General features: G+C 47.0%; 1 protein-coding gene across 5 annotated transcripts in view; it reads left to right on the top strand.

Moving 5' to 3' along the window:
* Window positions 1-25,397, top strand: part of SFXN5 (sideroflexin 5) — a 117,392-nt gene that overhangs the window by 48,029 nt on the left and 43,966 nt on the right. For all 5 annotated transcript variants that reach the window (XR_010021674.1, XM_063078513.1, XM_063078515.1 and 2 more), the window contains exons 7-9: window positions 13,794-13,847; window positions 14,915-14,971; window positions 16,406-16,471. Coding sequence is in view for 4 of the 5 variants with exons in the window: in XM_063078513.1 (XP_062934583.1) it covers window positions 13,794-13,847; window positions 14,915-14,971; window positions 16,406-16,471 (177 nt within the window). In the remaining variant the exon portion in view is untranslated. The remainder of the gene's footprint in view (window positions 1-13,793; window positions 13,848-14,914; window positions 14,972-16,405; window positions 16,472-25,397) is intronic.

The raw sequence follows: 25,397 nt of genomic DNA, 5'->3' as shown, positions 1-25,397 counted from the left end.
ATGCACCAAAGAACAAATAAAAAATTACCACTAGACTCCAATGATCTTCCTGATGACTACACTCAAAGGAATAGTTAAACTCAATCTTTGTAAAAGATTGAGAAAAAGAGGAAATGTTCCCAATTCATTAACAAGGCTCTTTGAGGTCAATAACAAAGAAGTAAGTATAAGAAAGAAAAAGTATAAGCTAATATCACTTATAAAATTACAAATAAAAATTTTAAATAACATAATAGCAAACTGAATCCAGCCATAACCAAATATTTTTTACTAAGAATAACATTAGAGAATGTATTAATATAGTTCATGACACTAAAAATTGGAGAAACATGATTTTCTTAGTAGATTCAGAAAAACCGTTTGATAAAATAAAATGTAACTGCATTTACAACAACAACAACAATATAAAAAATAAGAAAAGCAGAACAGATTATGTCTAGAAGAGAATTTCCCTAACTTGATAGAGTGTCTGCAAACAATAATAAAAACAAGAAACAAACCCCAACCTGATAGCAAGCTCCATTCTTAAAGATGAAACAGATAAAGGTAAGTTCTTACTGTCTGGGACAAAGTAAGAAAGGCTGATAATGCTGCTTCTATCCAGAATTTTCCTGGAAAACTAGCAAGTACAGTAAGACATGAAAAAATAAACAAATAGTATTAGAGTTGGAAAGGAAGAAATAAAAACATTCATGAGAATAGACAAAGTATTGGAACTCCTATTTTAAAAGATTTCTAGATGTAAGACAAATATACAAAAATTGTTTTATGCCTATAAAAATATAAGAAACGTTTAGAATACAAATTTTTTTTTTTTAAAGATGACCGGTAAGGGGATCTCAACCCTTGCCTTGGTGTTGTCAGCACCACGCTCTCCCAAGTGAGCTAACTGGCCATCCCTATATAGGATCCGAACCCGTGGCCTAGGTGTTATCAGCACCGCACTCTCCCGAGTGAGCCACGGCCGGCCCAGAATGCAAATTTTTAAAAAAGATATTTACAATAGCACTCACAACTATAAGGTATCTAAAAATAAATTCAAGAAATGATGTGTAAGTTCTCTATAAAGACACATAAAACTTTATTGAAGGACACTGGAGAGCTAAATAAATGGAAAGATGTATCATCTTGTTTTCTTCAAATTAATATCAATATTCAGTGTAATTCCAATCAAATTCTCAGCAGGATTTTTCATGGAACTTGATAAGCTGATATGAAAAATTATATGAACAAGCTAAGGGTCAAGAACAACCAAGACAATTTTCAAGAATAAGGTGGTGGGAGAGGACTCACCCTACCAAATATTATTAAGACAATTTGCTTTTGCTACAGGGATTAGCAAATGGATCACTGGAACAGAATAGGAAACCTGGAAACATTCCTAGCCAGCACAGAAACCTGATATTTGACAAAGATGGCATTACAAATCTGCGGGGAAAAGGATAGATTGTCTTGTATATGGTGCTGAGACAGTAGGCTACCTATAGGGAAAAGAAAGTTAGATTTTTATCATATACAAAACATTTAAATATGAAAAGAAAATATTTGTAGCAATGTTTATAATAGCAAAAAACTGGAAACTACTGAAATTCCATACACAGGAAAACAGATATGGTTTAGTCATTCAGTGAAATACTAAACACAGGAAGGAAAATAATGAATGAGGGCTACATTTATGAACATGGATAAGTCTCAAAAAATGAAAAAATAGTAGAGTAGTAATTTTATGTCATAAATAATGTTAAAAAATATGAAAAGCAATATTATGTGTAGTTTATGGACACATTTTTCATGTGTCTGTAAAAGAATTCATTGGAAAAATAAGCAACAGATTCTTACTTTGCCTCTAGGGAGAGAAAGAAAGCAATGGAATCTAGCAAGAGAACGGGGTGCTTCATTTGTGTTTGTAGTGTTTCATCTTTTAAAAAACACAAAATTTTCACAGTTATTCTCTAGACTTTTCTGTGTGCTTGAAATATTTCATTTTATACATATATATTTTAAATATATAAACATTAAGAGAGGTATTATTTACATCTCTATTCTTATGCAGTTTCCCTTAAACTACTACATTATTCTGAAATATTCTGAGAAAAGATTGTAAATTTCCCACCATAATTTTGTGTGTGTGTGTGTGTGTGTATGTGTGTGTGCGTGTTTAATTTCTTCGTATTTCTTGCAGTTGTATATATTTCAGTGCAGTGGTGTTTGGTGTATTCTTGATGTAATCATCTCTTTCTCTCTCTTACGCACACACACACACAAACACACACACACACCACAAAATATACAAAATATGAAGGTACTTCAAAAAGTTCATAGAAAAATAGAATTAAATGTGAATCTTCCCATGAACTTTTTGAAGACCCTGCATATTCCTGTTTTATTGAACATTCTTGCCTTGAATTCTTTTTATCTCATATTGATATTTCTATTCCTGTTTTGTTTAATTTGTATGCCTTGTGTATCATTGCCTATACCTTTATGTCAGAGTCATTTAATTTCTGTCGTTTTGTATAATATGTCGTTTTGTATTATATGTCTCTTTTAGACTAAAATATAGCTGAATTTTACTTTTATTAACCTGGTTTGAGAAATGGTGTCTTTAATTTTAATAATAAATAGAACCCATTTGTGTTTATTTTGTCACTGATTATTGTGACGTATCCCAGCCATCAAGTGATTTTATTGTTGTTTGTTACCTGAGCTTTGTTATTGTTTCCATTTATTTTCCTGATTTGTTCTAGAGTGATAGTTTTCATTGGTCCTTTTGGTTTCTTAAGTGATTTGGACAGGGAGCATCCTAATTCTCTCTAATTACCATTCATCTGCAATATTTTACAGTACAAGGAAGTTGCATTATATAAACCTTATAAATATCAACAATCAATAACAAATGACTTCCCTTACCCTACCCACCTAGGAAGAGAGTTTTCACATACTATTTTATTCTGTTCTCTACTGTATCATCTTACCTCTGTGCACCTGTCAAGTTTTTAGAAATAATCCAGAATCTCATCAGATTTATGAAGTTTTTCTTAACACCTGTATTAAAACTTCACAATTATTTAGGCTCTGTGTGTGTATCTGTGTGTTTGTGTGTGTGTGTGTTTGGCTAGAATACTTTTTTGAATAATATTCAGAGTATGTGTGCTTTCTGAATCCTTGCATATCTGGAAATGTCTTTTTTCCCTTTCATACATGAACAATAGTTGGCCTGGTTGTCTTTTCCTTTCTAGGTAAACTTCCCCCCTTCCCTTGGAATCATTTGGTATTTTTTTCTCTTTATCTTTGTAGTTCAGAAATATCTCCAGGATTTAAAAAGAATCTTCTCTGTATATTTTATAAAATTATACAAGTAATACATGAATATGTTCTTTGGGATTCAAAAATACCACCAGAATATTTTAAAAGTTATACAAGTAATACATGCACATTCTCTCAGCTCAGAATTCAAACAATGCAAACAAAAGTAAAAGTCCTTCTGATGACCCTCAACCCCAAATCTGTGCCCAGAAGTAACCTCTGGTAGAAGTTTGGTGTGAGATTCCAGGCTTTTTTCTAGGCATTTTTCATACATATAAATCACCATTTAAGATTTTTGTTTGTTTGTTTTTTGTGTTTTTAAAATTACAAATATAACGATATACTTATTTATCTACAATTTGCTTACTACACTTAGCAGTTTGCCTATATAAAGATCAGCTTTATTTATTTGTTTATTCATTTGTTTTTTTCTGTTGAGTAATATTCTCTCCCGTAGTGATGGATTTAGGTTGTTTCTAATTATTTGTCATTAGAAACAATGGTGCTGTGGAAAATCCTTGTAAAACTCTTTTTGCACAAGTGTGAAGCTTTCTCAAGGGCACATTCTAGAAAGTGAGTTTGCTGCATAAAACGCTATGCACATTTACATTTTTAATAGATATTGCTGAATTTCCCTGTGAAAAGGCTATATTTCCCCACACATTTGTAACACTGGTATTCATCTCTTTAACATTTTTGCCAGTCTGGTGGGGGAGGGGTGGCTTTCCATTATGACTTTAATTTTTATTTGCCTGAACTTTAAAAGGATAGCACTCCTTTCCATCTGTTTATTGGCCATTTGTATTTCCTCTTCTGTGAATTACCTGTTCACACACTTTGTACATCCTCCCATGAGCTGTATTTTCTAATTGATTCATAAGAATTTTTGATATATTTTGGATATTAATTTTTTGAATATATGTTGCAAATCTCTTCTCCGGGTGTTTTTCTTTACTCTCAGGTGTCTTTGTTCTAGAAAAGTCTTAAATGTTGATGTTTTTAAATATAATGATTTTTCCTTTGACTCTGAGTCTTGCCATACTCCTCAGCTCCATCTCCTTTATTAAAATGATTGGGCTTGTGAGATTCTGTCTAGGAATCAGCTCTTAGGTGTATTAATCAGTGCTTCCAATTTATCTTCTAATTAATTCATTTCTGTTTTTGTTTTTATGTCCTTTTTCCTCTTTTCTTTGGTTTATTTGTGGTTGGTTTTCTCATTTTTTGCCTTCAATGCTTAGTTTATGTATTCTCATTCTTTCCTTCTAATGAAAGTGTTTAGGGCTGTGAATTTGCCTCTGAATATATCTAAAACATGGCTATATCTATTTTCATATATAGTGATTTTATGTCGTTGTTTTTTAAATAAGTTGAAATTATACTTTTGAATCCTCTGTAGTCAGTCAGAATGCATTTTAAATTCCAAGTGGTTAGGTTTTAAAAATATTTTATTTTGTTATTAATTTCTAGCTTATCTTATTTTCAGAGGGAGTGACTTCTACAGTTCTGCCATTTGGGATTTATCGTGGTTGCCTTTATAGCATAGCAGGTGATTGTATCAGTTAGTATTAGAATCATCTGTGTATAATAGAAGGTTTAAAATAACAGTGGCTTAAACAAAATAGTTTATTTCTCTCTAAAACTTTATTTTATTGACATAAAATAGTTTATGAGGTTTTTGAGTTATGTAGGCAGAACCCCACAATGTCATCAGGAACCCAGATTTTAATTTTTCTACACCACCATTCTCAGTGCTGGCTTCTATTGTAAAAGTCACCATATAACCCAGTATGGCTGCTGGAATTCAAGCCATCACATTCACATCCAGGGGGAAGAAAGAAGAGACGAATAAAAGGATCTATCTGCCAAATGAGTCAGCTCTCTTTAAAGAGCCTTCTTGGAAGTCTCACATAACAGTTCTGCTTATATTTCATGTTGAATTTAACTGGGTTTATAGTTGACCCCAATTATATAGGGATTGTATGAGTAAGAAAGTATGGTTAGGATGTAGGCAAATAAGAGTTTGACATAGTAATTTTTATAAATATCCCATCAACACTTGAAAAAAGAGATATATCATTGGGCTGTATTATCTCTTTGCAAACCAGAGCTTGCTGTTTGAACTGGCACAAGTTGAATATGAGCCTCTTTTCCCTCTAAGAGGCCAAGTGGACCCTTACAAAGTTAATGGCTGCCATCAGCTGGGATGAACTGGGTAACCTAAGAGATGCCAGTGCTGTCTTTAATTCACAAGGTGTTACTGAGGCTTACCCCAACTGTTCCACTCTCTCCTCATCCTACTCAAGACAGGCCTGTGATTGCAGGGTCATTATGGCCCTGTGGGAACCCTAGGAACTTGGATGCTGATCCACTCCCGTGCCATTCAGGGGTCCACTGCTGAAGCAGATGCTGTGGATGTCCTATCAGGACCAATCCTCTCCCAGCCCACAGCAAACATCCCTCTGTGAATAAATGTGTGTGGTGTGAGAATAGGATGCCCTGGCTTCTGAGATCCTGTATGTATGAACACTTGATTGAGGCGAAATGGGCAACATGACCTGGAACACCACCCCCGCCCCCAGCACGCCTCCATGGCAGCCAGAGCCAAAATGACAGTGCTCACCTACTCCAACTTCCTAGCCCCAAATATCTGTATCCCAAGACTCAGAACAGCATGGCCAGAGGCCAGTTTCCCAGAGGAGCCAATGGATTTGCAGAACCTGTGGCCTTCCATCTTGGCATTTTGATGTGGGACAAGCAACATGATGACCCATTGGTTGCATTACCCTTCCCTCCGACTGCACGCTACCCAGGACCACTGCCTCACCTTGTGAGAAGGAGCATGGGGCTGTTCCAACACTTCCACCCAGGGCCTGGCTCCCACCAGCCGCGTCCACTGCTGTAAGGCCCTGCTGGTGCCTGGTAACAATGACCATTTCAGCAAATGGCTGTGCTGGAGGGGAGTAAAGGTTCCAGTCCACACCTTAGGGAAGCCCCTGATCTGATAGAGTGGGGAAGAAATATAGGCATGCAGAAGCCACTAAAAATGCTTACCAAAATAGAAACGGGGGTGCCAGCGAATGTGCTAGGAGCTGGGTCCCTGAGTGATGAAGGGATGGGATGAGTAAGGCTGACAGGTACATCGACTGAGAAGCTTCTGGAAGCAACAACCAAACTGCCTCTGCCCAGGTGAATATCCCCGGCTTGACCCTGACGTTGTTCTGCTTTGCCCAACAGCCCCCACCCTGCTCACCCCCAGAGCTCAGGAGAAACAAGCTGGTTTTCTCCCAGAGGCTGCTGCCAGTTTAGTCAGCAGATTTCACAGATCCACTGGCACCCATGTAGTGTCTTATTTTAAGCTTAACATTTGAAGATGGGAACTTTTCCCCCTTCGGTGTGTGGCAAAGACATCCCAATTTATACATAAGCATGGCAGCCAAGCCAGTGCACCGAGGCCATTCCCGAGGCTACTGCACTTCATAGCTCCCTTTCGTCAGGTGTCTTCCCAGAAGAGCCTCACCAATGTGGTCGCTTCTTATGAATGGCATCTCCATTTCCAGTTTTCCACCAAGAGCTCTGCAGTACTGTCCTTTCCATGCGTATGTGGCTGGAGAGAGGCAGGGTTAGGCTTGGCCCCAGGGTCCCGCCCCCGTCCTACCCTGTCCCTATTTCCCCACCTGCTGCCTGTGCCCAGCACCCCTGATGACCATAACACCTCAGATGCCAGGCACTGGGTTTCTCTTGTGGGCCCGAGGCTCTCCCAGGCAGTGTTTGAGCCTCCTCCTCAGCCCTGAGCTCCCCACGGCACTGCTGTCCTCCTCTCCCCTCCCGCTGTCGTGTCTGAAACTTTTAAAACTCAGGGGCCAAATGCCCCATTCCAGCCGGGGCTGAGGAGGGCAGACCATGAGTGCCTCATCAATGAGTCTGATGGCCTTGAGTTAAATCCAAATCAGATTTCTGTCTTGGAACGTTAAGAGCTTGGACTCTGTACTCTTAACCCTCTCCTTTTAACACTACAGATGATCACGTGGACTTAGAAACCCCAAGTATGGGAAGGTGCTGGTGTAGGTCGCTTCATCCGTAGGGGGTGGCAGACACGTGGGAGTGGACCACAAAGGGTTCACTGTATGTCAGGACTTGGCTGTGGTCCAGGGCCTTTTTCACATCTGCCAACTGTTCTCATCCCAGACTCTGCTTTTTCATGCTTTTAAATCCCAATCCCAGTTTTCTCCCAGGCCTGCATCCAGTACTACCAGGTACTGACCATTTTGGCCAAGTTCATACCAAGCAAGAGGTGTTGCTCAACGTGAGCAAGAATTGACCATTCAGGAAACACATTCATTTGACAAAAGATACTTTCTTTAACTAGCTGGCATCCTTGAGATCGCAACACCCCTAATACTCCGAAGTGCTACTTTACAGATCATTAGCCACATAAATCAGAAGATGGAGACAAAGTAGAGGGAAAAAACAGACAAATTTTGGGGTACTGGGACCCTTGACAGGTCTATCAAAAATAAAGAACATTTTAGAGTAGAGTGAGTCAATGTGGGGGGAATGGAGAGATGGCAGAGGACTGTTGCTTTGTCGGCGAGGACTTCCAGGTATATGAGAAGTAAATGTTGTATAGTCTCGCCCCTCTGAAGCTTCTGGAAACTCTTGAGGAAGACAGACTTTAAACAGATACTTACTCCTGAGACGAATGCTGCAAAGAAGGCATAAGAGTGGTGGGGAGCGTGTGACGTGAGGAACCTAACCTCGTCTTGCAGGCTAGCGGGGGCTTCCTGAAGGAAATGACCCAATTCCTGAAGGGTGAGGAAGGAGAGATTAGCCAAGTAGTGATGGGGTGGAGGGTGAGAGGGACAGTTAATTCTGCCATTATTTTGGCAAGCAAGATAATTCTGTATCCCGTAGTCTTCCATTGGCTTAAGTTTTACCACCCAGTTGTTTTGAAACATACCCTGTTTCCTCTCCAGATTTTCCACACTTTAAAAAAATCTTTCTCCTATCAGTTGAGTCAGTTTTGTATAGGAGGTGGCCAAGGGGGCAGGGGGTTGCTCAGTTCTCTCTGAGTGCAAATGTCATGGTACACAGAACTGTGGCCCGTGGCCTTCCTCCCCCTGTCCTTGTCTTCAGCAATTCATGTGCCTCTCCTGCCAAGCAGACTGGGGTATTTGGGAGCGCCTCTCTCCCGGATTGAGACCTCATATCTCTGCAGTGGTTAGAACACTTTGAAGGAGGAGGCCTGGAGTGCAGACATGATTTTTCTTGTGAGCCAGTTACCATATGGGTGCCATTGGCCCCATTCCTTATTCTGTCCTGAGACTGGACTCAAGCACAAACTGCCCCTCTTCCTGGAACTGCCAGACAGCCCCACAGCTGGGCTAATGGCCCCAGTTGGGGTGGGGTGATAAGCAAGGCTGCTCAGGAGCCAACACCACTAGTGGAGACATAATTCAAGGTGAATTTGTAATGGTACAGAGTTTTGGACTGGGAAGGACAGCAAAGTCACTCTTCATATGCAGTAATCCTTGCATTAGCTATCGCTGCTGTAGTGCTGGGTAATAAATGTCCATCAGTATTCATTCACAGGGATCTGCAATTGGCTGGGGTTTGCCTGGTCCATGGGACTTGACTGAGGCAGGTCTGCTTCTCACTGCAGTCTTGTGGGTCAAGCTGGAGTTGGCCAACCTGGGCTGGACTGTGTTCCTCCCGTCTCTCATCCTCCTTGGACCAGAAGAGTAGTCATAGGAGGGCAGGAAGAAAAGCATGAGATTTCTGAGGCCTGGGCTCAGAACTGGCACACTGCCACTTCCTCCCACGTGCCATTGGCCAAAGCAGGTTATAAGGTCAGGCAAAGCCAAGAAGCAGGGAAACGCATTCCTCCCATGATGAGGCGTGGCAAGGGTATGGATGCAGGATATGGGAAGTGGAAGCATCAGGACCAAAATTCATCCCATCCCTCCTCCCCAAAGGCCAACACCCCCGTGCACTTAGGACTTTAATAACAGGAATGAGGAAGGGCTGGGTGGTGGTGGCCCTGTCCGGCAGAGGTCTTTTCTCTGGCCAATAGTTACTTAATGTTCTTAATGAATTAACAATGTTCCAGCCTGGAGTGTGGGCCCAGCTTTGTGCTGAATGCTTTGGGGGACATCAGAAAGAAGAGAGAAAAGCCCCAATTCTCCCTTCAGAAGCTCCATCCTTTGAGGGATAAGACTTGTGTTCCAAGATGAGAAGGAAATGAGAGGATGCTCACGGGTAGTGCAGGCTGTGGAGTTCGGAGAAAGGAGAGACCAGCAAAGGCTAGAAAAGAAGTAGACAGGAGGAGAGGAATGACATGAGCGGCTAACATCTAGTGAGCACTCACTGCATGCTGGGCAGTAAGCCAGATTCTTTCCAGGCCTTTCTTCCTCTCACGACTTTTCTAAGAGGTGCCAGGATTGTCCCCCATTTAACAGATGAAGAAATGGAGGCACAAAGAGCTCAAGTAACTTGCCTGCGGTCACACAGCTGGTAAATGCTGGCACTAGCATTTGATAACAAGAGCTTGAGTGTTAATCGCTGAAGTCCATCGCTGGACACCCCAGGGGAAGGAGACCAGCAGAGGAACAGACAGATGTGCAAAGAGGACAGCTGCTGGGGACTGGAGTGGCAGAGGGGACTCCAGCCATGTTACAACTATAAATGGGAGCAAAGATGGGATGTGCGATTTGGCCAAGGTCCTGCAGCAAGAAAGAGTAGAGGCTGGGCTAGAAATCCTAGCTGTTGGCTCCTGTTTCCCTCTCCTTCTCTGTTCCTTGGTACCAGCCACATTCTGGGCTCTCTCCACCCGTCTGCGCGGCCACGCCTGCAGCGTTTCCCTCTTGGAAGAGGTGTAATCCACTGGCATTGAAGCCGGGTGGACTGGCTCCCTCTCTCTATCCAGCTCTTTCTTCCTTTCTCCTGCCATGTTCTGGAAAGGGCAGCGGGAGGGAATGTGGGCAGGTTGCACCAGAGATATACATCTGAGAGCTGAAGGGAACATTTATTTTTAATTTAGACTTAAAAAGAAAAAAGGAAGTTATAAAATATCTGCTTTTGCTCCTGGGATTGTGCAGATGGTGCTGCATTTTGCCTAATAGGGAATGGGACTGGCATCCGCATACTTCTGGTCCCCACAAACCTGACTGTAAGTACGTGGAGGGCAAGACCCCTGCTCCCTGCCTCAGCATCATATGGCTCCCTAGGGCCCCATTTGGCCAATGCAGCTTGGTGTTCGCTGTCTTCTGGCCTCACCCCCTCCAGATTCCCTTCTGCTGATCTCTTGAACCTCTTCCTTAGTCAGGCCAGTCTCTCAGCTGTCCGGCCTGTCCCTGCTCCCATGTGCACACACACACACACACACACACACACACACACACACACACACAGCTCAATCCGGCCTGTCCCTGCTCCCATGTGCACACGCTCGCACGCGCGCACACACACACACACACACACACACACACACAGCTCAATCCTACCTCTTCCTTCAGCTGATAGGCAGGGCACGCTGACCTCTCCCTTCCTGAACTACTATTTGAGTGTTAAAATTTATCAGCTTTATACACACCCAAGTACCTCATTAAACCATCTTATCATTTTCATGCCTAGGTGTCATAAAGAACGTTCTCATACATTTTCTTATTTGGTCTTTGTGTTTATTGTGGTTGGCTACCATATATTTCTCTCTTCTGGTATTCTCCTTTGGGAGCAGCATGGGACTTGGTACATAGAAGATGCTCCATAAATGGACATGAAGTGTTGACTGAATCCCTCTTCCTTTGTGCTCAGGAAGATGAGCTGGAGAAGGAGCACCCTAAAATCAGAGTTAGGATCCCCATGCTGGCCAGCTGCCAAAAGAAAAAAAAAAAACCCAGAGAGTCAGGGTCCCAAGCCAGGAATCAGGAGGTCTGACTCTTTTTTAGCTTGCTACAAAGCCTTGGACAGATCACTGAATTTCTCTAAGCCTCAGTTTCCCCATTCAAAATATGGAAGGTACTCTATTTTGTCTGATCCCCAGAGTTATTATGAAGATTATGGTAATTGACATATGGGGAATACTTGACAAAATCAATCTCTTTTAAAAAGCACTAGGAGATTTGTTATAACAGTCAGAGGCGCCAGCGTGGAAACCAGGTTAGGGTGGGAGGTTGGGACAGGAGGTAGGGGTTGTCCAACAAAGTGAAAAGCTCAGAGCCATGTGCAATGTGTGTTTGTGTGTGTGCATATGTGTTACATAGCTTGGGTACTAGTTTAATTTAGGGCTGATTTGTTCTGGAAAAGATTTGATATCACTTTAAAAATGCATTCTACAAGATAAACAAGTGAAGATGAAAATGAGACAAAAGGAAGGTTCAGGAAGGGAAGATAAGAGGAAGCCAGGGGTGAGATGTGGGCACAGGACACATGCAGTGTGGCTTTGTACACTTGGCAGTTGTGGCCATGGAGAGCTGGCCTAAGCCTCTTTTTTTTTAAAAAAGATGACCGGTAAGGGGATCTTAACCCTTGACTTGGTGTTGTCAGCACCACACTCTCTGAAGTGAGCCATGGGCTGGGCCTTGGCCTAAGCCTCTTAACAGTCAGTGCAAAGACAGACATAGTTAAATGGCCCAGAGTCTGCAAGACCGATGCAAAATTGCTGAGTACAATTTCTGACTCTGAGACCAGAAACAAATTTCCCTAAGAGGATTGGTAAAGGGACCATGTGGCATAATGAGCAGTATCCTGGACAACAGTGGCCTGGTAGATGCTAAGTCCCATGCAGCTGTATCTTATGATGTTGCTGGTGGCCCAAGCACAGTTCAGGGGGTGCAGAGAAAGGAGGAGAAGACAATGTAGTCTGTAGCACACCATGTTATATAAACTACCGATTGGGGGGATGAGATGCTGAGCTTCCGTGAGCAGCTTTAATTTCCTCAGGCTTTGGGAGGCAGTCAGGCATGCACACTTTTACACACACGTGCACACACAAACTTGCCTGCCCCCACCCCACCTCGAAGCTCAGCTTCCTCTCTGTGGTCTGGCTCCTGACTGGGGACCCCAACTAGGAGGTAGGACCTCCAAAGACAACCCTTTCACTTTATAGGTAAGAAAGCTGGAGCCCCAGAGGGAATCATCTTCCACCAGAGATCACACAGGGACAGAGGAGGGCTAAGACCCTAAGGTCTCTTGAATCTCACTCCAGTTCCCTAAGCTGCAAAGAAAAACTAAACTGGGATCTCGTTCTGGGAGAAAACACTTATGAGATAATTCCTCATTGGAGCTATGAAATAGCTTTACATTATATAATTTTATTCAAACTGATATGGGCCAATAAATATAAATGTGCGTGGTGTGTGTTCGCTGTTTTAAAACATTTTAATGTTTAAAACATGATTTACTAATGCTGCTGAGGATGTCTAGAATTTGATTTACTGCATAGTATTGAATGTTTATACTTGTTCTTTACAGAAATTCTTGCCAAAGAGCCATTTTATCTACAGGAATAATAAATAAGTCAATATGTGGATGGTTGTGCATATTTTCCCCATATGCAGTGGTACTTGGTAGATGTTATTTTGCACACAAACACTCAAAAGGTAAACTTGAGATACGCATGTGGATTCCTGAAGTCCAAGACTTGGCCAATGTCAAGATCAGACAGTTAATCTTTACTTAAACCAAAAAAACAGTCAGAGAGTCTAGGTCTTAGGTGATATTTGGGCTCTGGGAGTAAGGACTCGCACCTGTGTAACCGTACACAGCCACGTGTGCGCATTCCTTCGTTTCTTCACTCATTCACTCATTCAGCAGGTAATTTATTAGATATCTAGGCTTCATTCAGTGGCTTACACATGGTGTAGGGTTTTACTTCATGGAGATTCAGAGAAAACATATAAATCCCCCAACTTGTGTTTATAAAGCACTTAAGGCCTTTGAAAAGATTTTATTTAATCTTCACAAAAATCCTACGGGGTGGCTCGGGCCCAGAGGAGGCAGGTAACCTGTGTGAACATGAAGGTGCTCCTTTTGTTTGCTTGTTTTTACTGCCTATCCACCTCCCATTATGGAAATGATGCACGTTTATTATTTAAAAGAATACAGAAATATTTAAGAAGAATGCCAGACAGTAGCCTATAGCCTGACCTCCAGAGATATCCACTGTTAACAGTCCACATGCTGTGCTACAGATTTTTTCATGCTTGGAGATATGTGTGTGTACATGTGTTTGTGTATATGGTTATATATAAAATGAGATTTTTTTTTCTTACATACATGGGGTTATGCTGTAATATAATTCTGCACCTTGACTTTGTCTTGTCGTGCGCCATCTCACCATGGGCCTCAGCTTGTGTGCACACACTCTACCAAATCCGTTTGTCCAGATCCAGCTTGCTCTTGTTTGTGGCTGTGTAATTTTTCTTTGTTAAAGTGTACGATGTTTTCTTTTGCCTTCTTCAGCCTCTCCTCTCCCTCTCCCTCTTCCATAGGTGGTTGGTCTTCTCCTGCCCAACCAGACACTGGCATCCACTGTCTTCTGGCAGGTAAAAGTTATCTGACAAACAGAGGCTCCCCAAGGAAGGGCCCAAGCGAGTGCTGGTTACAAACTCCCTGCCCTTGCCTCTGCCTCTCCCATCTGATCCAGGCCACTGGGGTAGAGTCACCCCATCCCTGCCCCTCCTACAGCCCAGAAGCCACTCGCAGAAAAACCAGGACTTTGGCCTCACTGAGCAGGTCCCCAGCAGCCCAGCGTGTCTCAGGCCTTTATGTGTCATGCTAACCTTTGGACAGAGGTGATGAGGCCTGGGCCGGGCACCCTCGCCTGCAATGTGATGGCTTGCTAGTGACTGCCCACTCTGCCCCTTGGCTGCTCATGCCATGGCCAGTGACCCTGAGGCCACAGCCTGACTTTTACATCAGCCTCACCCACATCTGTAGGGAAGGTGGATCTGCCCTAACCCTGAGGCAGGGAAGTGCATCACAGACCCTGGTCTCTGCTCCTGGAGACAGAATGGTTGTGGCTCCCTGAAAGTAGCTGAGGATGTCTCTGTGTATGAGCAGAGAAGGTGGGGCAGGAAGAAAAACCTGTCTTTCTTCCAAGAGAAAATGTCAGAAAGTCTTCCCTGAACAAAACCCCTGAGCATCTGTGTCAGGGTGCTGGAGGTGGTGCAGGACATGGGACAGGGAGATTCTGAAAGAGGGGCAGGATTGTCAGTCACGCTAGGGCTGAAATGTCCATCTTCTGTCCAGCAAGTAATATAGTAAAGATGAGGTGGCAAAGGCACTGGGGCCTGTTGTGGCAGTGCACGCCATAATTCCAGGAGAAGGGACTGTCTCTGGACCAGGTTGACTGCTGGGTGGGCAGGACCCACATCCTGGCTTGCCAGGAACTGAGGGGTTTCCTGAGATTCGGACTTTTAGTGCTAAAACTGGCACAGTCTTAGGCAAACTGGTACAGTTGGTCATACTAACTAGTGGGATGGACGGGACCATCTATGAGCTGGAGACAGCATGCTGTGTCTTTCTGGGGGTGTGTGGCCTCCCAGAGCCAGGCTTGGCTTCAGGGGAGGTGACCACACCTTCCCTCACTTCTCTCCCCATTGCCTTTCAGTGGCTGAACCAGAGCCACAACGCCTGTGTCAACTATGCAAACCGCAATGCTACCAAGGTGAGTGCCACTGCCCTCTACCCAGTGGTGGGGTTCAGGCTGGGGTGCCCCAGTCATCCTCCCTATTGTGTGACATGCCACCATCAGTGGCTGCCTCTTCTGGGTTAAACACTGCCCTCCTCTAGGCACCTTATTTAAACTGCCAACCCTTTGGGAGTTGGGGGCGGGGGCAGAGTCAGACCTTGCTTGGCTGAGGTCAGCAGGAGACTCAGTCAGGGGCCCCTCTGGGGTGTGAAGAAGGTCCATAAAAGGGGGGTGGGGGGCAGTGCAAGGGATGGGCTCTGCTGGCTTCAGAATTCTTCTTGGGCAGCTCCTACACCTGGCTCTTGGATCAGGACAGTTTTAGACACTTGGGGACAAATTCCCCTAGAGCTTCCTCCAAGCTTACCTGGAAGCTGCTTTAATGTCGCCAGCTTCCAAATGCTGGCCACAAAGCTGAAGGGCTGCTCCTGAGAATGAGAGTTCAAGAAGAGAAGCGCCTCCTCCCCCAAAGTCCCCTGCACTCCTGGGACAAGCTCATGGTGGAGGCCCAGTCACCCTTCTGTTGTTGAGGAAGGGCACTTCTGCTGGGCCCCTTCTTTGCTGGCAAGGCCACCTCTCCCTCTGGTCCATTCTTCCCCACTTCAGTCCAAAGGCAAAGAGAGGGGAGGAGGAGTCTAGGTTCCCTTTGGGGGGCTGTCAGTTTGGGGTAAGGGAGAGTCTTGGCATTTTCTAAACTTAGGGGAGTGATGGGGGAGTTAGGAGCTGGCCTGGGCAATAGGGACTTGAAGAGCCTGATACTTTGAGGTCCCCCCCTATCTAAATCTCTGCCTGGGCTTCACACATGCACATCTCTGCTTGGCTGGCTCCCATTTACCTTAAGCGAAATATCTCCAAAATTGCAATTGTAGTGAAGGTCAATTTCCTTTGCTTTATCTTAATTTTCTATGTTGGAACTTGGGATATATTTTTCTATAGAAATACTGGGCAATTAGCATCTATTGACATAGAAGCCCAGTTGCTACATGGGCTGGTTAGACATATGAAAAAAGAATAGCTAGCTTTGACCCTGTCATCTCCACTTGGAGGGTGCTCAGGGGCCAAGCAGCCCAGTTGCAATTTAGTCCTCCCCCACTGCAGACTGCTTGCCCCAGCCATAATGATCCACTTGGCCCATCCCGTTTTCTACCTCCAGCCAGCACTGTCTGCCAGTGACCTTCTAGAACAGGGCAGAAGTGAAGTTGACCCTGTAGCATCACCCTGGGTACTGCTGCCTTGTATCCCCATGTTTGGGTCTGAGCTGAGGGAAGCCAGATCCACTCGGCTTCCTGAGGGACCTCTTTGTTCTAATCTGACCTTGCAGGCTGAGGGGCAGGAATGCTGCTTGCTGGCTGGTGCTGTTTGTAAGGGTGGATTGTGGGAGCTTTGGGCCTGAACTTTGCCTCTGTCTTCCAGCCTTCACCGGTATCCAAGTTCATACAGGGCTACCTGGGAGCTGTCATCAGTGCCGTCTCCATTGCTGTGAGTAACTCTGCCCGGCCCCCTTCCTCTGCAGCGGCCCCACTGAGTGTTGCGGGCAGACCCTTGTCTGAGAGCCAGGGTCGGCAAGTGTGTGGAGGACAGTTTTCTGTGAGTGGGCATCAGGGCAGGCTTTCTAGGCAGAGAAGAGACTGCTAGAGAGAGGACACAAACTGGTGCTTCAGGTTTTAAAGAACAGATGGGAGGTGAGGCAGTGCCTGGTGGCATGGGGGGTGGGGACAGGACGTCTGTCTGTCCTCACAGGGGCCGTGTTTACTAGCACTCTTCTCAGAGGAGCTGCTCTCATGCTCAAAACGCACTGCTGCCAGAGGGGAGGGGCGTGGGAGTGGTCCTGCAAGGTGGGCCATATGCCAATTCCACTTTGCTCTTTGCTTGAGCTCCCGGGGCACTGTTGTCTTCTCTCTGTGGCCTTGGTCTGTGGTCACATGTTCCATCCCTCCTGAAGGCCTGTAAGCTCCTCAACACAGGGGCATACAGCTTATATTTTGAGTCTCCAGAGGACTTTGAGAACAGAAGCTACTCAGTAGAGGAGGTTTGAAGACTGACTGTGTGAGTGTAGGATGGATCGTGGGCCTCTGTTTCCCAGATGAGGACAGAGGGCAGTTGACACATCAGAGGACTGTTCCAGAGCCAGAGCAGAGGCTCAAGCTCCCAGAACCTTGCCCACGCTTGACCCACCCCTGCGACTACTACTGACACTCTTGAGATCCCCACTGGGGTGGCCTCCTGTAGCAACTCCAGAGGGCAAAGTGTCCCTTATCAAGTTCATCATTTCATTCATTATACAATAAATACACATAATTGGTAGGAAAAAATAATTAGAAAATGCAAATCAAAAAACATTCACATGTAATGCAAGAATTCACACATAGTAATATTTTGGTGGAACCCACTTTCCTCATCTTTCCCATGCCATTAAATAAACATAATAATTGTTCACTACTATGTAATTGTATCATACACCATAATTAATTTCACTGTTCTAAAGTAGGGATTTGGGGTTGTCCTGAAATGGCCTCATTTATTTTACTCCCACATAGACCAAGTCATCTTCAAATAGCTGTTAAGTGGGGCATCCCATCTCGTGCCCCAAATCTCTTCCTTCCCTGGGTCCTTATGTCGTACTGCAAGCAAGAAGCCACGCATTGCAAATCTATTTAGATGGCTCTCCAAGAGACCGCACACCCCACCCTGGTGGTCCTGCAACCCAGCACGAGACTTCATTTGGGAGTCATACAAATTGAGGGTCCCTGATTCTGGGGGCTTGTTGGACTAAGGCCAGGGACTCTCCTGAGAGGGGGAAAGGGCCATTCACCTCGTCCTATGACGAGAGGGGCTGATGGTCTGCCTAGCTTAGCAGCTTGACAATCCCCTTTCTTTCTTTGAGATTTAAGAGTGAGGTGGGGAGGAGGAAGCCATATAGGGAAGGATATTGAGTGTCCCTGAACAGGAAGGGCTTGACTGAAGGGGATTGTTGCCCTGGTGGGACTTCCTTCCCCTACAGACCTGGGGCTCTGGGAACAGGAATTCAGCTTCTTCCAAGAGCTCTGGATCTTCTACATTCCCCAAGGGACCGAGGGACCATCAGTCATTCCATCCTAACTGCTTCCCAGAGCCAAACCTAGCTCACATCTGTGGGGTGTGGGTTCTGAAGCCTGGGCCCAACAGAGTTATTGGGGACTTGGGGCCCTCCAGGGCTCCCAGAGCTGAGATCACACCCGGCAGGGACTGGGGGCCTCACACTGAGCTGAGCCTGTGCTGGTGACGCCCTCCTTCCTTCTCCTTGCCTAGCTCCAGAGTCCCCTCTAGGAGGCTTTCCCTGACCATCCAGCCCACACTCCTCTCTCCCATCCCCAAGTCGTAGAAACTTCTGTATTTCCCACATACTCTCTCTCAGTTACTCCCATGTCCCTGTCCTCTCTTTGTTCTGTAGTCTGAGCCCTGTCCCCCAGCTGGATTACAGGTTAACCAGGGACAGGCCAGTGTCTTCTCCCCCAGAGAGGGGGGTGCAGAGCACTCTCCATAAATATTTATTAATTAGGTTGCTGACCGCTGGCCTCCGAGGCCCCACCCCTCCCATCCATGAGTCCCAGTGGCCGCGGCAGCCCTCCGCCTGACGTCTTCACACAGTGAGGGTCTAACTCTGGCAGATGGAGCAGAGTTTCTGACTTGGAAAATCTGCAGCTTACTTGCTTTTCTTTTGTGTGTATAAATCACAAAACCTCCAAAGACAGAGGCTTTATTTTATTTTCCTTTCCCTTGTTCTCTGGAACTCTGGGTCCTACAGCCTCATTAACTGATCTCTGCTTCAATTAGTGACAAATCCCCTCCCAGGGCGAGCCTGTTAGGAGGAGATGACCTGCAAACAAGTGTCATGGCCCCAGTGGTTGGCCCAGCTCTGGCATTAATTAAAAGGAGTCCCTACAAGCAGGCAGCAAGAATGGGGGGGCTGACAGGCAGAGATCGAGCTGGAGAGGAGGTTAGGCCTTGGGAGGTCAGCCTCCTTCATGTGCCCTGGAGAGCCCTCTCCCCCTCTCGGAAGAGACCCTGACCTTGGCCAGCAACCCCTCAGACTCACGGATCCCCAGTTTGCATGCCCCCAAGTGAAGTCCATGCTGGTTGCAGGACCACTGGGTGGGTTAGCAGCCTCTTGATGAACCTTCTAAATAGACTTGGCAATGTCTGGCTTCTTGCTTGAGAATAAAAAAGAAATTTCGTCTTAAGTTATTTTTGAAATCTAACAGTTTGCTGTCGTTTAACAAAGGAAGCTGCTCTCAATCTTCACTGTGTTTTAGTCTGGGAGTTTGTGGCGAGCGCTTCTGTGGTCAGTCCTCACTGGGCCTTGGCTACATAAGGGTAAGAGAGGAGGCAAGGTCCTTTGAGTCCTTTCAGGACTGTGTTCTGCACCAGGCACTTTGCAGGTGCTGGAGGTTGCAGACATGGGCGTGTCCTTCAAGATGCTGAGGGGGGATGCTGAGAGCATTCTGGTATAGTCAGAATTATGATGAAGGTGACCCTAGCATGCAGTGGGACCATGGAGGGACCCCTGATTCACAAAGAGCTGACTTTCATAGGATAGATCAGAGAGAGTCAGGGGAAGGCAGGGCTGGGTGTTCCAGACAGAGTGCACAGCACACACAGAGGGACACAGGAGAAAGGGGACATGACAGATTCTGGAAACTCAGAAAATGAGCTGGGCTGCCATGGAGAGAGGATGGTGGTGAAGTGATGATGAAGAGAAGTAGCAGGGCCAGGCCATGAAGCACAGGGAGTGCCTTGCTCAGGAGGTAGCAGGGCCCCACCAGGAATCCCTAGCTGGTCTCAGCGACCTGGGTGTTGCAGGAGGTGCAGGCAGAAATGGGCTGGAGGAGAAGTCTTGGGGGGTTGGTGGGCCCAGCACATGGACCACCCTCAAGGACACAGGGTCCTGGATGAGCATGGGCCTGGGGCTAGAGAGGAAGCCTCAGCTGAGGTCCTACATGACTGGCCAGGAGCTGGTTGGTGGAGCCACATGATGAGAGAAGCTTCATGCCCTTTCTCAAGCCCTTCACCTTCAGGTTGATCTTAGCTGGCTGAGGTCTTTTCCTATTGGAGCAATGCTGACCTCCATCCCTACAGGTGCTGGACTTTGGCAGGGAGGTCCGTTCTGTATAGGATGCAGTGGTTGTCTGTTAACCTTTACTACCAGATACTGGAGTACAAGGAGGGGCCCCAGGGGATCCCCAGGCTAAACCCCTACATCTTCTAGTTTCCATTGTTTACTGGCACTCCATGTCCCCTTCATAGTCAGACTGGCAAATAATCCTAACAATAGTAATCATGGCTCATACTTATGGTGTGCCTGCAATGTGCCAGGCACCGTTTAGGTGTCCATCCCCATTTTACAGATGAGGAGCCAGAGGCACAGAGGTGAAGTAAGTGACAGAGCTTGTTCAGGATTGATCATACACTCTTCCACTAACACAAAGACCCCTTTTTCTTCCTGATCCCCCTGTGGCATAAGGAGGCAAGAAAAGCCAAGCCGTGTTCTCAGCTTCCAGGTTGCAGGAACTGTACCATGGCCCCTGGTCAAGTCCTCACCAGACCCCTGAAAGCCGTGGGGACTGGAAGAAATTTTTTTTTTTTTTTTTTTTTTTTTTTTTTTTGCTTCCCCCCCCTGGAAGAAATTTTTTGAGACGCTCTTTATGTTCTTTAGATCCTATGCCCACCATACTTGGTTCCTGGGCCTGTATTTTCTGGCCAAAGTTGAGTCAGCAGTATATATTTGTCCCTGGTCCAGAGAGCACCTTGCTGGCTCTGTCGTGGAGGGTGCACCCTAGGCACTTTTTTTTCTTGGGGCCCAATGGAGGTAGAGGGCAGTGGTGCCTGTGAGCCCTGGACCAGACTCCTGTTCACTGCTTTTACCATGAGTGGCTTCTGGGCTGGAGGGCCCATTCCACGGACCCAGTTGCAGAATCTGAAGTGTGCTGGAAGACTGCAGATGGTGGTGCTGGCAGTGGCAACTCAGACATGAAAAGCGGCTCTGCATATATTCTTGGGAGGACAAGTTGTTGTCCCCTCCTATATAGAAGTGGTGTGGTGTCATTGGTTTCCAGAAGGCAGCCCACTGGTCCTTCCGGGGTGTGGTTCAGGGGTCAGGGTTGGTCATATTCACTAGCAAACAAGCCACTCAGCCTCAGCTGGAGCTGCCTGGCATTCTAGCCTGTTCATAACTCTGTCCCAGCCCCCTTGGCTGTTTTGCTTCTGAGCCTGTTGCCCAGCAACAGGCTGTCTGGGGTTGGAGGACAATTAACCTCCATAGAGGGTCATGGGTCCACTTGGTTACCAAATTTATTCTACAAGGCTCGCCCTCTGGTGGATACTTTTGGTACTTCAGAGAGCCCTTGACCTGCCCAGCCCTGGTTCCCCAGGGCCCACACAAAGCCCTGACCATTTGGTTACATTGTTATCTTGGGGTTACATTGTTATTCCAAGAGTGGATCTAAATTCTGACCTCATGGCATCCCTCTTTTCAGGCATGCCCCCTTCTCCCTAGATCTTCAGGGCCACTTGGGCCCCCTTATGTCAGGTGCCAGTAGAGTCTGCAGGGCTGGCTGCAGACCGTCCTGAGTGCCCTGCAGACACCAATATTTCATGCTTCTGAACCTCTGCCGAGCCTTGTCCTTCCCACCTGGCTGCCTCCTACTCCCCTTCAGGGCTCCGTCAGGCATCCTCTTTCTCAGAAGCATTGGTAGTTGTAGGGGCCCACCTCCCAAGGTCCCTCCTCCTGGTAGAGTGGATGAAATGATCTACTGGGGGACTCTTAGACCTGTGTATGCAGGATCTAAGAATGGAGTAGTGCTCGGTGTTTGCTAAGGTAGACAGCAGTGGCTATACAAGGCAGGTCTTCTTCGTGGCTCTTTTTTTCCTTCCTGCCTCAGAAATCATTCACTTGATTTATTCTGAAAACATTTATTAAGCACCTACTCATTTTACCAGTATTAGGAATTCAGTCAGGAATAAGAGAGACACAGGCCCTGAGCCCCAGTGCTTATGGTCTATTGGGAGAAATGGATATTTAGTAAAGCGTCCACAGGTTAAAATATTTCTGTGCTATTCAGCTTTTTAATCAGGTACATGTATTACTTTGAAACAATGTTAAGAAGGTAAATAAATATATACTTAGAGACTGTGATAGGAGCACAAAAGAAAGGGTTCTAGGTTCTTTGAGAGACTATCAAGGGGAGCTCCGAGTGAAGAGGGGGCCGGACATTTAGGCTGAAAAGTGAGCAGGCTTGAAAGCCTTGAGGGTTGGGGGGAGAACTGGCTCACGGCAGGAGTGGGGAGAGGGCCGGGTGGCTGGAACCTCACAAGCAAGCAAGGCGGAGCAGCCACGCAGGGCTGTGTGGCTCTGTACATACTGGGAGAAGCCACCGAAAGCCTGTAAGCAAGTCCATCTCTGTTTTGAGAGGATCACTCTGGCGGCTGTAGAGAGGTTGGAGGGAGGCAGGAGTGGACATGGGGAGCCTGGTTAGGAGGCAGGCAGTCATGCATGGGAGGTGCTGAGTGCCAAGTGGTGGGAGCAGAGAGAGCCGCATTCAAGGCTACAGGAGGTGGAGCAGGTAGCCCTGAGCCATGGGTAGCTGTGGGCCGGGAGAGGCTCCTGCCCAGGAAGACTCTGAGGTTTCTGGCACAAGGAGCTGAGTTGGGCATGGCCAAGGAGGAGAGGGTGTGGGTGAGGAAGAGCGAGACATCTTTGGTTTGGGCCATGAGGAGGTGGAGTCCCTAAAGTCCACGGAACACTCCCAGGTGGCTGGGTGTGCAGCTGGAGTGAAGGACCCAGCTGGGTGACATAGGGACACAGGCACTGCTCCAGCCCCACCCAGTGTCTCCTCGCTGGCCTTGCAGAGATTAGGTGGCTGTTGGCAGAGCAAGACCTTGGTACTGAGGGATACAGCCACCAGCTGTGTAGCTCGTAACACTGAAGATGTTGAGTTAAGGAGCTCCCACCTCACCCGCAGTTCTTGGTGCCTTTTCTCATGTCGTGGGGACTGTCAGGCAGCTGGCCTTCCCTCCTCTTCTCTGGCCTCCTGTTTCAGCTGCCTGTGGCAAATTCACGGGCCTGGCAAGCAGAGCTTGGAGAGAAGTGGTCAGAGAAGGTCCATTGCCTCCTTCAGGCCACTACTGATGTCCCAGAGGTCCTGGCTCGTGCCTCTCCCAGGACCCCCGTCTGCTGGAGGAATTCTTACGCAAAACCCACACCCTGTTTGTTTTGCCCCTCTGCCAAAATAGAGCCCCTGTTTGGTTAATTTCTATTTTGTGGCTTATTTGGAAGCTGTTAAAACAGACCATGGGGGACCCTCAGCAGTGATTGTTCCATATCTCATTATCTTTCCCGAACCTGATTATTAGCTCTGATTTTTCTGATCGCTAGCTGCTGTTCATGATGAATTGTGTGCCATTAATGCCAGCTGGTTCCCTTAAACAGGACCCACCATGCCAGGGAAAACGAGCTGGCATTCAGAACCACCAGCCACTTGGCTTTTTAATTTTAATGGGCTCTACCAAATGTTCCAGGCCAAAGAGCCCCTGAGGAACTAGAACAGACGGGCTCCCAACCCCCAGTCTACAGTCCACCCCAGGTTCTTTCCCAGGCTGTGGCTGTCCTTAGTGCTGGGGCAGTAAGGCTTGGGCTGGGTTCCAAGGAGGGGTGAGGGTAAGTGGCCTCTTGCCTCCTCTGTTTCCGTGCCCTCCCTGCCACTGGGCTTGTCGTTGATCGGTGGGTGGGATGACATCACTGACTCCTAGAGAGCCCACAGCTGCACACATGCCCAGGTCTGCTCCACATCATGCTGGTCCCCAGCCCTTTCCCTGGGCTTGAGCATGTTGGCCGTGCTCTCAGAAACGTAGCGTGCCTCACTAAATCTCACCCCATCCATGAGGGGGACCCAGGTGGACTTCAGGGAATAAGAGGCCAGAAGAGACCTCGATCTGGGACATTGTTTTCTCTCTCCTTTCTTCCTCCTTCCCCTGGGCTCCCACCCACTCTGGACTGTGCCAGGCCTAGCCAGTGGGAAGAATGGCCAGCCAGGGAGGGGAGGGCCTCAGAGTGTGTGGGGGGTAAGTCTGAGCACTTGCTACAAACAGGGCCTCTCTTCCTCCCTGTCCTCCCACTGCACTCAAACCCTGCCCACCTCAGGAGGCAGCCATGCGGAAGGGTCCAAGGGTCTGAGCCTCTCTGCTCACTTCCTCCAATGGCTCCTGCTCCTCCTCCTCCAGCACTTCCTGCATCTTGCCAAATCAGCATGTGGGGCTTTGACCCCAGTCCTTCCGACTTCCAGCTGCTGGAGCGGAGTGGTGCAAGGGTCCCATCTTCCCTGACACAAACTGCCTTCCCTTTTCCACTGTTATGGACCCCAGGCCCAACTGGCCTTTGTCAGGGAGCCTCTTGCTATGCACATGGCTGGTTTTAGGTGGCGTACAGACATGACAGCATCACTCCTTGAGATGGAAGACAAATGGAAAGTAAATAGCACAGCAGTTACAAGCGAAGCTTTGGAACTAGCAGGCCCTGGCTTCAAATCCTAGCTTTACCTGCCTTTTAATAGCTGTCTGTCCTTGGACAAAGTTACTTAACCTCTCCGAACCTACCTCTTGTCTATGAAAAGGGGCAATATGGCCTATGTATAAGCCTTGCAGTGGGGATTTCATTTAGATATTTCACGTGAACATGTGCTGAGTGGCCTGGCATGCAGGAGGGGTTCACTGCCTTCTCTCCGAGACCCTTCTTCATTTTCTCCTTCATCACTAATGCCCATCTATGTGTCCTCCAGCCTCCTCCCACGCATTCCCTCTCTGCACTTTTTTGGGAGTGGGGACAGGCCATTTCTGAGTCACTCACTGCAGAGAGTGGGGGTGACCTGGACTTGATGAGTTCCATCCACGTGGTAGGGCAGCAGGGCCCAGCACGGCTGGCCACCCCCCAGCCTGCCTGCTGTTCCAGCAAGTGTGTCCAAGCTGCCAGGCCTCTCCCTGTGTCCCAGCCTTCCCTCAAGCGAGCAGGCAGCACAAGGATTGGATTCTGAGCATTAGCTCAAGACTTAGAATGGAGAGGGGCACCTGAAAGCGCAGGCTGGGTTTGCCGGGCACTAATCTGGCTCCATGGGGCCCTGGGCTGCCCAGGGCCTGGCGGGCCAGCACTCCCTCGTGTTCCTGGGCCTCACAGTTGCAGCCCTGCCTCGGCTGCTGCAGGCACCCAGCAGCCCTGGAGGCATTTGCTAGGCTCTGCCTCTCCCCCAACAACCCAGAAATTTGAGGCCAGAGCCAGGCCTGAGGGCACAGGATGGCCTGCTGAGCCCCTACATGTGCCAGAGCTGAGACCAGGCTGCCCCAGGCCTGGTCAGGCCAGGAGTCCTTCCACGGCTCCTGC

This window comes from Cynocephalus volans, chromosome 14, assembly GCF_027409185.1.
Source record: "Cynocephalus volans isolate mCynVol1 chromosome 14, mCynVol1.pri, whole genome shotgun sequence".
NCBI classification, from domain to species: domain Eukaryota; kingdom Metazoa; phylum Chordata; class Mammalia; order Dermoptera; family Cynocephalidae; genus Cynocephalus; species Cynocephalus volans.
This window is presented reverse-complemented; position numbering and strand designations above follow the sequence as displayed.